At 41.0% G+C, this 13005-nt stretch overlaps 2 protein-coding genes across 4 annotated transcripts; one reads left to right on the top strand and one right to left on the bottom strand.

Moving 5' to 3' along the window:
* Positions 1-73: 73 nt before the first annotated feature.
* Positions 74-9865, top strand: trmt13 (tRNA methyltransferase 13 homolog). 2 transcript variants are annotated; one of them, XM_024423031.2, is made up of 12 exons: positions 157-402; positions 4645-4694; positions 4796-4862; positions 6278-6340; positions 6558-6627; positions 6717-6823; positions 6913-7080; positions 7201-7273; positions 7649-7723; positions 7905-8328; positions 8471-8641; positions 8750-9865. In XM_024423031.2, the coding sequence occupies exons 1-12, from the start codon at positions 268-270 to the stop codon at positions 8799-8801; spliced, it is 1455 nt and encodes a 484-aa protein (XP_024278799.1). In that variant the 5' UTR covers positions 157-267; the 3' UTR covers positions 8802-9865. The 2 variants fall into 2 exon arrangements, with proteins under 2 accessions (XP_042178945.1, XP_024278799.1); XM_042323011.1 differs by lacking the exons at positions 8471-8641; positions 8750-9865 and having other exon boundaries at positions 74-402; positions 7933-8217.
* On the bottom strand, positions 9045-12859 carry lrrc39 (leucine rich repeat containing 39). 2 transcript variants are annotated; one of them, XM_024423033.2, is made up of 9 exons: positions 12282-12859; positions 11708-11933; positions 11457-11562; positions 11154-11310; positions 10797-10933; positions 10264-10409; positions 10003-10155; positions 9572-9750; positions 9045-9178 (listed from the first exon to the last, which is right to left on the bottom strand). In XM_024423033.2, the coding sequence occupies exons 2-9, from the start codon at positions 11827-11829 to the stop codon at positions 9105-9107; spliced, it is 1074 nt and encodes a 357-aa protein (XP_024278801.1). In that variant the 5' UTR covers positions 11830-11933; positions 12282-12859; the 3' UTR covers positions 9045-9104. The 2 variants fall into 2 exon arrangements, with proteins under 2 accessions (XP_024278801.1, XP_024278800.1); XM_024423032.2 differs by having other exon boundaries at positions 11708-12859.
* Positions 12860-13005: the final 146 nt, after the last annotated feature.

Genomic DNA, 13005 nt, shown 5'->3' with positions numbered 1-13005 from the left:
CGAGAAATAATGTGCGCGTTCCAGATCGTCTAAATTGCAGACGAGTGGTGGAATAGCACAATGTGCTGCTTCACTTGTTGATCGTTCTTACAGTCAAACTACAACAACACCACATTAACTACACTCTATAGCTACTACTGGGTATAAATGTGTAAAACATACTCAGTCATTGAGTTGCAGCTTCGTGAAATGTAGACCACCTGGAACGCGTCCCCATTCTATGGCGCTGTAGTTGGATGACGTGATAACTATACGGAAGTTGTAAACATGGAGGTCCCCACCGCGGACGGCGTGTCTGCACCTCTGCCTGGAAGATGTGCTTTTTACGTGGAAAAGAAAAAACGATACTGCAAAATGATAGTTGGAAGTGGAAAAGCATATTGTGGGGAACATGCTAATGCGGTAAGTAGAGCAGGACACCACCACACTGTTTGACACAACTGTCAAAATATTCCCAGCCACGGCTAGCCCCATAAACTACCCCCTGACCGTGGGGGATTGGTGTATGTTACTGTTATGGCAACTGAAGATAGCTGACTAAACTCCACTCCATGGTGAATGAAGTTTCAAATTAACTCCACCAACGGAGTGATGCAGAGACCAGGCTAACTGGAATTCATCTCCGACTACATCGATTCGGCCATAGACTAACAAAATATGGATGAATCAAATGCCGCGTTCATGTGCCAGTCGGAACTCGGGACCTCAAATGTTAGATGCAGCACGTGGATAACTACAACCAATTAGCAAGTCTGAACTCCCCGAGTTTCCTAGTTCCGACTAGAACGTGAACTAGACTGTAAAAAAACATGGATGAAGCCATCACCCCATTGTTTCCAATGAGAATGCTCAGTGGCACATTTGATTATCAGGAAGTCATTTCAGCATGTCACCATCTTACTACATGGAGGAGTTTTTGGAAACGTTACATGTACAGTTTGAGTTACTCTAGGACAAGTTTCCTCAACTGGTGTTCCGCAGTCCGAATTTGGCATGCAGGAGGTTTTTATTTGTCCCCACAACTTTTCTAAGCATAAAAGACTAAAAACACCAGGAAATCAGCTTCAAGTGATTTTCATTTAGGAAATATATTCCCAAGTATTCACACACAGAGAGAAACGTGTTTGTATACAAATGTAAGCAAGTTTTGAAATGATCTATATGGGATTCTTGCGGTCAAATTGCAATTTACAAATTATTTGTAGTTATGTTCCGGACCGACCATCGAGTCATGGGGAAAAAAACGGCCCGCTGCTGAACCTAGTTGATGATCCCTGCTCTAGGAAGTGATGTTGCAGGCTAGCTCAGTGCTGCCACCTCTCATGGAGTAACTCAAGTTGAATGCTGACCAAGGTACTGCAGGCTGGCATTAGCGACAAAATTATCTTTATAACATTGTCTGTGTATGATTTTAAAGTAATCGGTTCAAATTAGGGATGCAAGATATATCTTGCATATATAATATCTTATATATAAGATATTAGCTAAAAATGCCAACGTCGGTATCCGCCCGGTGTCTAGTATAACGCCGGTGTGAAAGCTGACGTGCATACCTATATGACGCAATGACGCCACGTAAAATGTTGTATTACATGTGCAATAGCGTCACTGCTATGAGCTTCACAACATACTATGGAACACCGTTTGGGTCTTGGCGTGTCAAAAAAAGACACACGTCAAATAACACTATTTGTGTTAAATAAGCTTTTAATTTGACACTTGTCAAATAACCCAGTTCTATTATAGAATGTTGTGTGTTCTCAATTTGCACATGCAAGCCAAGCTCCACCACTACTATCAGTAGTACTGTCAAAGCTGTACAAAAAAGTCTGCAAACAAGCCACGAACCCTGCTGCCCAAAGCTAATGTTATAAGCAGACAGCTAGCTTCATCTGGCTAGTGAGGCTCGACTGGACCAGGTTATATGTTGTGAAGCTAGCCACAATAAGGATTAGGCACAATAGTGGCATTTGTGATTTGCCTTCAAAGTAAAAGTAACCCTTTGAAAGTGATGCCCACAGAAGACAACTGGGAAGTGTTTACGCAAATATTAGCATTGTAGCTCTTATCACAGAACTGTGACTGTGAAATCACCTCCCCAGTCAGCCAATTGTGTATTAACAGTCATATTTCACTGTACAGCTTTACCTAAGGATTGGGGATCAATGAAATGGGGTATCAGTCTACTCAATACCCAATATATTTTTTCCCAAAGTCCTCCTCAGAGTTATCAGACTCCAAAACATCCACGCAGTATTGTTTTTCCTCTGGAATACTGTTCAATACACATAGGTTGACAATAAATGTGGCTCAATTCACAGTTGTTTCAGTCCCGCAATAAGTGCTACGACACTAATGTTCTCTGGGTGTCACTAAGTAGACTGATACCCCATGTCATTGATCCACAATCCATAGCTAAGGCTGTACAGTGAAATAAGTATGCCCCCGATGCAATTATAAAGTATAATACATCCAGTATGATTTCAACAGATTTTTGTCAAATTAACAAATTGTTGTGTTTTGACATTATATAACATTCCAACCTCGTTTTGCATGATCTATTCAATTATGGCATACTTCTACAATTTGTTTTAATTTGCATCACTGTCAATTACATATTTTATTTTGAAGGCTAACTGCAAAGTCCACTACTGTGGCTAATTCCTATTGTGGCTAGCTCCACATAGATTGGTCCGACCACCATTAATCAAATAAGAACTGTCTTATAAATTAGGGTTAATTTAGATGACACCTAGACACCTATATAGTTACAGTTGAAGTCGGAAGATTACATACTTAGGTTGGAGTCATTAAAACTTGTTTTTCAAACGCTCCACAAATTTCTTGTTAACTATAGTTTTTGCAAGTCGGTTAGGATATCTACTTTGTGCATGACACAAGTAATTTTTCCAACAATTGTTTACGGACAGATTATTTTACTGTATCACAATTCCAGTGGGTCAGAAGTTTACATACAGCGAGTTGACTGTGCCTTTAAACAGCTTGGAAAATTCCAGAAAATGATGTCATGGCTTTAGAAGCTTCTGATAGGCTAATTGACATCATTTAAAAAATATATATATAAAATAAACTTTATTTGTCACATGCACATGGTTAGCAGATGTTAATGCGAGTGTAGCAAAATGCTTGTGCTTCTAGTTCCGACAATGCAGTAATAACCAACAAGTAATCTAACCTAACAATTCCAAAACTACTACCTTATACACACAAGTGTAAAGGGATAAAGAATATGTACATAAAGATATATGAATGAGTGATGGTACAGAACGGCATAGGCAAGATGCAGTAGATGGTATCGAGTACAGTATATACATATGAGATGAGTATGTAAACAAAGTGGCATAGTTAAAGTGGCTAGTGATGCATGTATTACATAAAGATGCAGTAGATGGTATTGAGTACAGTATATACATATGAGATGAATAATGTAGGGTATGTAAACATTATATTAAGTAGCATTGTTTAAAGTGGCTAGTGATATATATTTTACATCAATTTCCAATCAATTCCCATTATTAAAGTGGCTGGAGTTGAGTCAGTGTGTTGGCAGCAGCCACTCAATGTTAGTGGTGGCTGTTTAACAGTCTGATGGCCTTGAGATAGAAGCTGTTTTTCAGTCTCGGTCCCAGCTTTGATGCACCTGTACTGACCTCGCCTTCTGGATGATAGCGGGGTGGGGTGAACAGGCAGTGGCTCGGGTGGTTGTTGTCCTTGATGAACTTTATGGCCTTCCTGTGACATCGGGTGGTGTAGGTGTCCTGGAGGGCAGGTAGTTTGCCCCCGGTGATGCATTGTCCAGACCTCACTACCCTTTTTTAATGGGAGTATAGTACTTTTTTTTTTAATGACCGGCCTGATGGAAATGGGAAAGAAATTTGAACTTTCCAAATGTCTACAAAACAAAATATGCTAGACAAGGTATCTTTTTTGTGTCTGTAAAATTAATTATGCGAGAAATGTTGGTGGAAATGCTTTTATTCGCAAATATGGATATAATAACATATCAAAGTACACTTGGAGTCACGTGATGACTTGTGGTCCTCCTACAACTCGTCTGGAAAGCATGCTGTTTATTAGGATACAGATTAAATAAATTATGATGACCTTCACAGGGTAGTGAATGTGCAAGGTGATGAGCTTGATTCTCCTTTCTATTAAATATGCAGGGTTTTATTCAGGTGACATGATCATTGATACTAGGCTGCCGTTTGACAAATAAAAATATTTATTTGTCCATAATAATCTCATGATATAGGCTATAGATGCGCTCTAGCCAACCGCTCAATACTCTATCTGCATTCTTTTGGCTAGAGCCAATTTTTATAACAAACATTTTTGTGAGAAAACCATCAGTAGAATTGAAAATGCGATGGAAACCCATTTAACTTGTATTTTATATTCGGTACATGGAATTTAACTGCAAAATGTATTTTTATGTGCATTACGTCATCACGCAGAGCCTTTTCTCTGCACGTTTGTACATTTGATGGAAACCTATCTCATGTGTTTTTATGCAGATTTTAGAATATACACATGAAAATCTGTCACCAATTGGATGAAAACCTAGCTAGTAGGAGTGATATACGTTTCATATTGCAACTTCTCCTCTTGTGCTGTGTTTAGGAAAAGGACTGTGAGAAAAAAAGAATACCATGTCCTCTGGATCCAAAACAGTAAGTTGGCACTTGGGAGAGACAAAATCCCAAATTTTAAAAAGGTAAATTGTACAATTTCAGGAGAACCTCTAAATCTATGATTTCATCTGTCTTTGTAGCACTGTATTCGAAGATCTTTTAGCAAAACATCTGAAGAAGTGCAACTCCAGAGAGAAACCCAAACCTGTAAGTTGAATATACACTGATCAAAAATATGAACGCAACATGTAAAGTGTTGGTCCCATGTTTCATGAGCTGAAATAAACGATCCCAGAAAATTTTCCAATCCAACTCACAAAAAGCTTATTTCTCTCAGATTTTGTGCACAAATCCGTTAGTGAGCATTTCTCCTTTGCCAAGATAATCCATCCACCTGACAGGTGTGGCATATCAAGTAGCTGATTAAACAGCATAATCATTACACAGGTGCACCTTGTGCTGGGGACAAAAGGCCACTAAAACATGTCGTTTTATCACACAACACAATGCCACAGATGTCTCAAGTTTTGAGGTAGAGTGTAATTGGCATGCTGACTGCAGGAATGTCCACCAGAGCTGTTGCCAGAGAATTTCATGTTTATTTCCCTACCATAAGCCGCCTCCGACGTTGTTTTAGAGAATTTGTCAGTTGAGGCCAACCTGCCTCACAACCGTAACCACGCCAGTCCTAGACCTCCAACATCCGGCTTTTTCACTTGCAGGATTTTCTGAGATGAATTTCTGCACAATTTGTCAGAAACCGTCTCAGGGAATCTCATCTGCGTGCTCGTTGTCCTCACCAGAGTTTTGACCTGACTCGAATTTGACGTCGTAAACGCTTTTAGTGGGCAAATGCTCACCTTCGATGGCCACTGGTACACTCAAGAAGTGTGCTGTTCATGGATGAATCCCAGTTTCAACTGTACCGGGCAGATGGCGTCGTGTGAGCGAGCGGTTTGCTGATGTCAGTGTTGTGAACAGAGTGCCCATGTTGGCGGTGAGGTTATGGTATGGGCAGGCATAAGCTACGGACAACGAACACAATTGCATTTTATCGATGGCAATTTGAATGCACAGATACCGTGACGAGATCCTGAGGTCCATTGTCGTGCCATTCATCAGCCGCCATCACCTCATGTTTCAGCTTGAAAATGCACGGCCCCATGTCGCAAGGAAAAGTACACATTTCATGGAAGATGAAAATGGCCGTTCTTCCATGGCCTGCATACTTACCAGACATGTCACCCATTGAGCATGTTTGGGATGCTCTGGGTTAACGTGTACGACAGCGTGTTCCAGTTCCCACCAATATCCAGCAACTTCACGCAGCAATTGAAGAGGAGTTGGACAACATTCCACAGGCCACAATCAACAGCCTGATCAACTCTATGCAAAGAAGATATGTTAAGCTGCATGAGGTGGTCACACTAGATACTGACTGGTTTTCTGATCCATAACCCTACTTTTTTAAGGTATCTGTGACCAACAGATGCATATCTGTATTCCCCATTTGTTCAGTGTAATTATGAGAATACATACCCAGGTATCTCAAATACATTGGCATAAATGTCCCTTCTATTAGCCTAAATTGATTAATCTTTCTTTCTCCTATGCAAATGTAGCTGTTCTATGTGCAAGATATTAATGCTGGACCAGCCATTGTTGAGGACACCCCCAAAGATGAGGTAATGTCAGATGCATTTACATTGACATGAAAGGCCATTCAACATTTTGCTAGTGTTGGAAGCTTAGCTGATTTCAGCATTGAGTCACTAAAGTGACATTATATACGAGAAACTGGGTGTATGTCTTATGAGCAGAACCTTAGAAAGATGCTGACATTACCTACAATAGAGAGACACCATGATTAAGGCCATACTTACATGATTCACTTTTTTTTAGGTACCTTTATCAGATCGCAGCAAAGCAGAGTTGAACCTGCTCATAAAAAAACTGAAGACTGCCGTCAAAGGTAAGCAATGCCTAACAGCATTCACTGACATGCTGAACATGATTAATCCAATGTGATGCTTAATGTATGAGCCCCCAATGTTTCTGCAGGGTTCAAATGCAAACATGAAGAAAATATACAATCTCACCCTGCTCTCCATGAAGCTTTGAATGATCCAAAGAATGGGGACTCTGCATTCAAACACCTGAAGCAACAGGTACTTTAATTTAATCTCACATGATTTGCATTAATTTATATACATTATCTTTCAATATAAATTAATGTATGATTTGCCTGTTTTAAAAGGCGTCCCTTTTAGGAAACATGGAGGATTTGCACCTGCTTGGACCTAACAGGTGTTTTGTTGAGTTTGGTGCAGGGAAAGGCAAGCTTTCCCACTGGATCCATGTCGCTCTGAAAGCCTATGACGACATCCATTTCCTGCTTGTGGAAAGATCAAGCGCTCGTTTTAAAGTATAACACCACCTGTTAAAACAGCTTATCTTTCAACCCGTTTATACATAAAGTGATGTATTTGGCTGTGCACACATCTTCACTGTTAGGTAATTGTCCCCCCAATTCATTCTCATTCAGGTAGATGGCAAACACCAGAATTCTGATACCAAATTTGAAAGACTACAAGTGGATATTCAGCACCTTGATTTGCGTAAGTAACTACATTTTAAAAGCCACATTTTAATTTGAATAATATTTATTCACATTAAACAGTCAATCAGTTATCATGTAAAATACGTCATCACATACAGGCACCCTACCCTGTTAGTGTTTTCTGGAGGTGAAGTGGATTATACTTTTCAACACAGTGAAAGAGATGCCACACCCTCTAAAAATGTACCCGATGAGATCACCCTTCAAACACAAGTTGGCACTGACAAATTGCCTGAGAAGCACACTTATATATTATGAAGATTAGAAGGATTTGTACAGCCAAGTACATAGTTGATTTAAGAATTGAACAAAGCATTAGTTGGCACGTTGAGTTGAGCTTTTCTGAAACCTTTTCCTGTTATTTGCCTTTTAGGTAAAGTTCCTCTCCTCCAAGAAAAGGGACTTCCGGTGGTTGGAGTGGGCAAACACTTGTGTGGCGCAGCAACAGGTAAGGCCAGGCACTACATCTCTGAGTACTAGGTCTCACCAGGGGGGAAAGATATTGTACTGGAATCTTGAATGGTGTTGAATTTTGAAAGGCAACATAGAAGAGGTTCCAAAAAGAATAGTTATTGATTAATGCGTCTTTGAGTCACTCCTTGCTCACTAACCTCCACCGCACTGAATAGACCTTGCTCTTCAATGCCTACTGGGCAGCTCAGAGACTGCGCCCCATGGGATCAAAGATCAGCCACCCAGCAAGCGCTCAAAGCTCCAGCAGCAGCCTGGAGAGTCTACAGGACCGGAGCTTCAGCCCATTCCCAGGGTGGCAGGGGAGACAGCTGCCGGCCAGGAGCTGAGGGTGGGTGGGGTGGCCATCGCCTTGTGCTGCCACCACCGCTGTGACTGGAGGCATTATGTAGGCAAGGAGTTCTTCAAGGAGAAAGGACTAGGTGCCTCTGAGTTCGCTGCCTTCCTGCGCATGTCAAGTTGGGCGACCTGTGGCTCGAGACAAGCAAGACAGACCTCTCCACCACAAGGTCAAACTGACCAAACATTTGAGGAAGAGGAGCACGAGGCGACAGAAGAGGCTGAACTAGACAGCTTGGAAGGGTGAGTATTGCCATTGAGCTGTAGAGACATACATTTCACCCATGTTGCATAGTCATTGTAACATAGACTGAAGACCTGTCGTCACATTGTGTCCAACATAAACCTCAATTGCTTCATCTTTTTTCTTCTTCTGTACTATTAGAGTGTTGAATGCTGAGGACCGTGAACACATAGGACGCCTGTGCAAGCTGCTGATTGACCAGGGCAGGGTTCACTTCCTGCAGCAGAAGGGATTTGACTCCCGCCTACTCTACTACACCAGCTCAGATGTTTCTCTAGAAAACGTGTTGCTGACTGCACTTCCCGCCTTGAGGTGAAAATAAATTCCATTGACAGTGCAACCTGCACGGTGCACGGGCAGCACAACTCTCTATTTTGAGCAGTGCTATTTATCTTGATACTTTTCCTCTTTTTTTTTAAGCCCAAGAAAGCAAGAAACCTGTTTGCAGTTACAGAAAACATTACACTGGTAACAGAAGAAAACAGACTGTTAACAAGGCAAAAAGCTCAGGACATAGCAGACAAGACTATGGTTGGAGTCAATTCCATTTAAAGTTTAGTCATTTAATTTTTGTAAATTTATTTTTAAAATGTCCAGGAAATTAAGTGGATTTGACCCCAATGTTGGACAAGTTAGATTTCCCAAAAAGAGAAAGAAATGCTCAGAAGGACATGCTTGACAAGACCAGGCAGTCACCACACGGAAGACGAGACGCTGTCCACAACAGACAAGGCAGGAACCGACAGAGGCCAACATGAATGACTGCTACAGTAGGTCACAGTAACGGTGCAGATTCTGCCACAGCTTCAAGGGTCACATTTAGTTCTGAGGTGTAGTTTGACTCAGGTGCTGAAACAGACATTTCAAAAGGACAGTATCATTAAAGAGCAATTCCGGGGGTCTACAAAAAATGCAAATACCTTTTGGCACGATTTGTTCCAGGAACAATTAGTAATATCCCTCATAAATATTCATAGTAGTCAGCAAATGACAACGTGTCTTTGGAAGCTAGCTAGTGAGTCAAACTGCACTAGATGGCACCGTACAGAAGGTAACGTTAGGTGGATGAGTTGAGGACTTTTCTCACCTCTTGGGACTGGGAGTGGTACCGTTAGCTTGTTTGCCTACTTTGTTTTTCTGCGTGGATTAAACTTGAATAAACTTTTCAATAATATGTCAGCTTACCCTGCTATTAGTCAACAGATCACCATACAGTTCAAGTACATATTTGTTGGTACATACGATTTACACGATGCATATTTAGCATGGCGTTAACTCTTTTCCGTGCCTCCTGGCAGTAGACGCGCATGAAATCTCGGCCAAACATCTCTCTGTCATCCTCTTCCTCATCCTCAGATTTCTTCGGGGCAGCAGGCAGCTCCACTTCATATGTTAGAGGGTTGTCTCTGAAATTCACAAACCTGCAAGTATAGCGAACATGATGAATGAAGATGAATTTGTTTTGATATAAAATACATTGATGGAAATCTTTTGCTAGTTTTAATATGAATATAAAGCTTTTGTAAATACAATTAATGACTCCTGGCTTACGTATTTGTTTACCCGCTTTTATTAGGTTAATTGTTGCTGATCTGGGCCAATACATTTGTTTGTCTACAGTCCACTCATCCCCAAAACAACCAATAGCTCCCACCCCTAGACATGGCACTCACCTGAGGTTGTTCATGTCCTCCATCATTGAGGGAATGTCATGTAGCTTATTGTTGCTAAGCACCAGCGTGTCCAGGCTTCGCATGTAACAGATGTTGTCAGGCAGGAACTCCAGTTCGTTCCTCTGCAGCCACATAGTATGCAGCTTCTCCATTCTGGACAGAGCAAGCCCATATGTATGTCATATGTATTTTTTCTCTTGTGTATTTCTATCAATATGCTGTGCTTGGATATATGGTTATGGTAGATGTGTATAAGCCTACCTGTGGATGTCATGTGGTAAGCTCTGCAGCTGATTTCCACCCATATCCAACCATTCCAGGGCAGGCAGACTCACCACACTCTCTGGGATCTCTGTGAACTGGTTCATGGAGAGATCCAAGTGGCAAAGCTTCTTCAGGTTGCTAATCTGAGGACAACAGAACGGGAAATTAGCACAGTGAGGGACAAGCACATGAATCATCATGTACCTAGGAGGTTCCAATAAAGGAATATTTGTGAAAATGGCACGTTTCTATGTTTTGTAGTAAAAAATATTGAGAAAGATAAGCGTTTCCAATGACATCAACAAATTAGTAGGCAATGCCTACTCACAACTGGTCAAAATCACACGATGCACACCGATGATGTCATTGGAAATACTTAAATTCCTATATCCTTTTTATTACAAAAAATAAAAAAGCAACATTTTCACATATGTTGATGGTGGGGTGGTGCTGGAGAGAATGAATATGAAGTTGAAAAATGGTTTAGTTTCCCTTTAACGTTAAACCAACAATCATGCCATGTTGGGTACCTCTGAAGGCAGCTCGTCAAGGTCCCTGTTCATTGCCAGCTCCAGTTTCTCCAGGTTCTCACAACAGCCCAGTTCTTCTGGAACACTTTGCACTCTATTGTAGCTCACCAGCAGCTCCCTTAGCCTGGTCAGTTTACCTAGAGAGGGTAAGCTACACAGTAGGTAATGTGTTCTGGCATGAAGCACAAGTCATCACCCACTGGGCACAGACGTCAATTCAATGTCTATTCCATGTTGGTTCAACATACTTTCAATGAAATTACGTGGACACTATGTTGATTCAACCAGTGTGTGCCCAGTGGGCAGCGCCTGTGATACATTCATTGAGGGGATGTTACATGTAACTGGTTTACTGACCAATCTCTTTTGGGATCTCTGTGATGGCATTTCGGGACAGGTCAAGAACAAGCAGATTCTCAAAGCTGGAAACGAAGCGGGGGATTGTCTGTAGTCCAACCCTGTGAAGCTGCCACTCCATGAGTTGAGGAAAGTGAACCAAGGCTCGAGGCAAAGTCTGTCAAAGAAGAGTATTCAACATAAAAAAAGGTTATCTGGTGCTATGCTTGTCAATTTTTCCCAAAAGTAGAGTTTGTCATCAAAATAGAACAGCAAGTGTTTTTACACAATCATACGGCATAGAGTTAAGATGACGGAAGGTACCTTCCATTCTTCTTTCTCTATCCTTAAAATGACACGTCCTTCCTCTGTCACCACCTTCTCTTTCAGCTTGGCCAATATAATCCGATCTTCCCAGTTATGTCTCACCCTTTGGTATAGATGTAGAGCAATACGTCATAGACAGGTCCAAGTTATCTCAGTGGGTTTGGTCTCATTCACTTTCAATTAAGCCTATTGGCTTACCCATGGGTATTAAATATTCAATAAAATGATGAAGGATAAATATCACTCACCTACCTACACCGGCCCTTTGTTCTTGTTGCTTCTGCAGATCTTGTTTCGTTTTCTTAATTCTAGTCTCCCAAAGGGACTTGATAGAGCTGACGGAGCCACTGCACACTGCCACCCCGGTCATGGTGACCCTACACCAACTGTTCAAACAGCTCCCCAAAAAATTCTAAACTCAAAACAGGACTGGAGTCTGGTTGATCACTGCTTCCCTTAATTAGCTGGACAGAGCTAGACAAGGACAGATGCAGGAAATGTTCTGCTCAGATGTATTCACTGCAGAAGGAAACTCACTCATAATGATGATTGATAACATAAGATTATGTAGCCTGTTTTTTTATTTGGATCTTCATTCATCTTCCATATCAAGAGGAGATAACTCTTTCACATAATTGACAAAAATGATTAAATACATCTGTCACACCAAATAGACTGTAAAGTTCAAGGAAGCACTAACACAATGTGCGACTTCAAAACCGATTGGAGCACAGCTATAGTAGTCCTGTAAGCAATGGTAAAATAGTACTTTCTAGATTGGACAAATTTGCTTCAAGAAAACCCTTGTAATAAATTCCTCACAAATCTCTTCAGTGTATTCCATTGTGTTGATGGAATAACGTCTTTGCTTTGAAAATCTTGTAACGAGTAGCAATAGACCTCGTCCCATGTCTGTCAGTGGTGATGAAACGTGACCCTAGAGGAGGTCTAATTTTAGTCAGGGGTAGAACACTGAAAATAGTGTCGGTGGTCACATGCTAAACTTGGCACATGGACTTCTGTCTCCCCTGACAACACATACCTTCAGGAGACGGTAGAAAGAATAGAGTGAAATAGTTTGTGGTGGAAAACCTTCAATGTCCATGCAACATGTTTGTCCTCTGTTTAACAGGGAGTGAAATAAGAGTAATTTAGGATCAGCTCTATTTGTTTCAAAATCCGAAAGACAGACTAAAAGATTGAGCAATGGTCAATGGAAAGATGGTTACATTTTAAATAGACTGTAGGCCTATGTGATCTATAGACCTTTTAATAGCCATAAATAAATACTGGAAATGTTCAACCTGTACTTCTCTCCATGCTTTACTTTCAGGTTTGGTGACAACTTTTCAGTTCCTATAGATAAGGGCAGTCAAACTCATTCCATGGAGGGCCTAGTGCAAGGTTCGGACCAAATTTGCACCCCCCCCCCAAAAAAAAATTGTTGGACAAAAAATACTCTAAAAACACCAGCAAAATTGTGATTTTAATTTTGAAATACTGTTCCAAATGATTCCCAACATAGAGATATGTGCTCGTATACAAA

This window comes from Oncorhynchus tshawytscha, linkage group LG06, assembly GCF_018296145.1.
Source record: "Oncorhynchus tshawytscha isolate Ot180627B linkage group LG06, Otsh_v2.0, whole genome shotgun sequence".
In the NCBI taxonomy this organism is placed as follows: Eukaryota; Metazoa; Chordata; class Actinopteri; order Salmoniformes; family Salmonidae; genus Oncorhynchus; species Oncorhynchus tshawytscha.
This window is presented reverse-complemented; position numbering and strand designations above follow the sequence as displayed.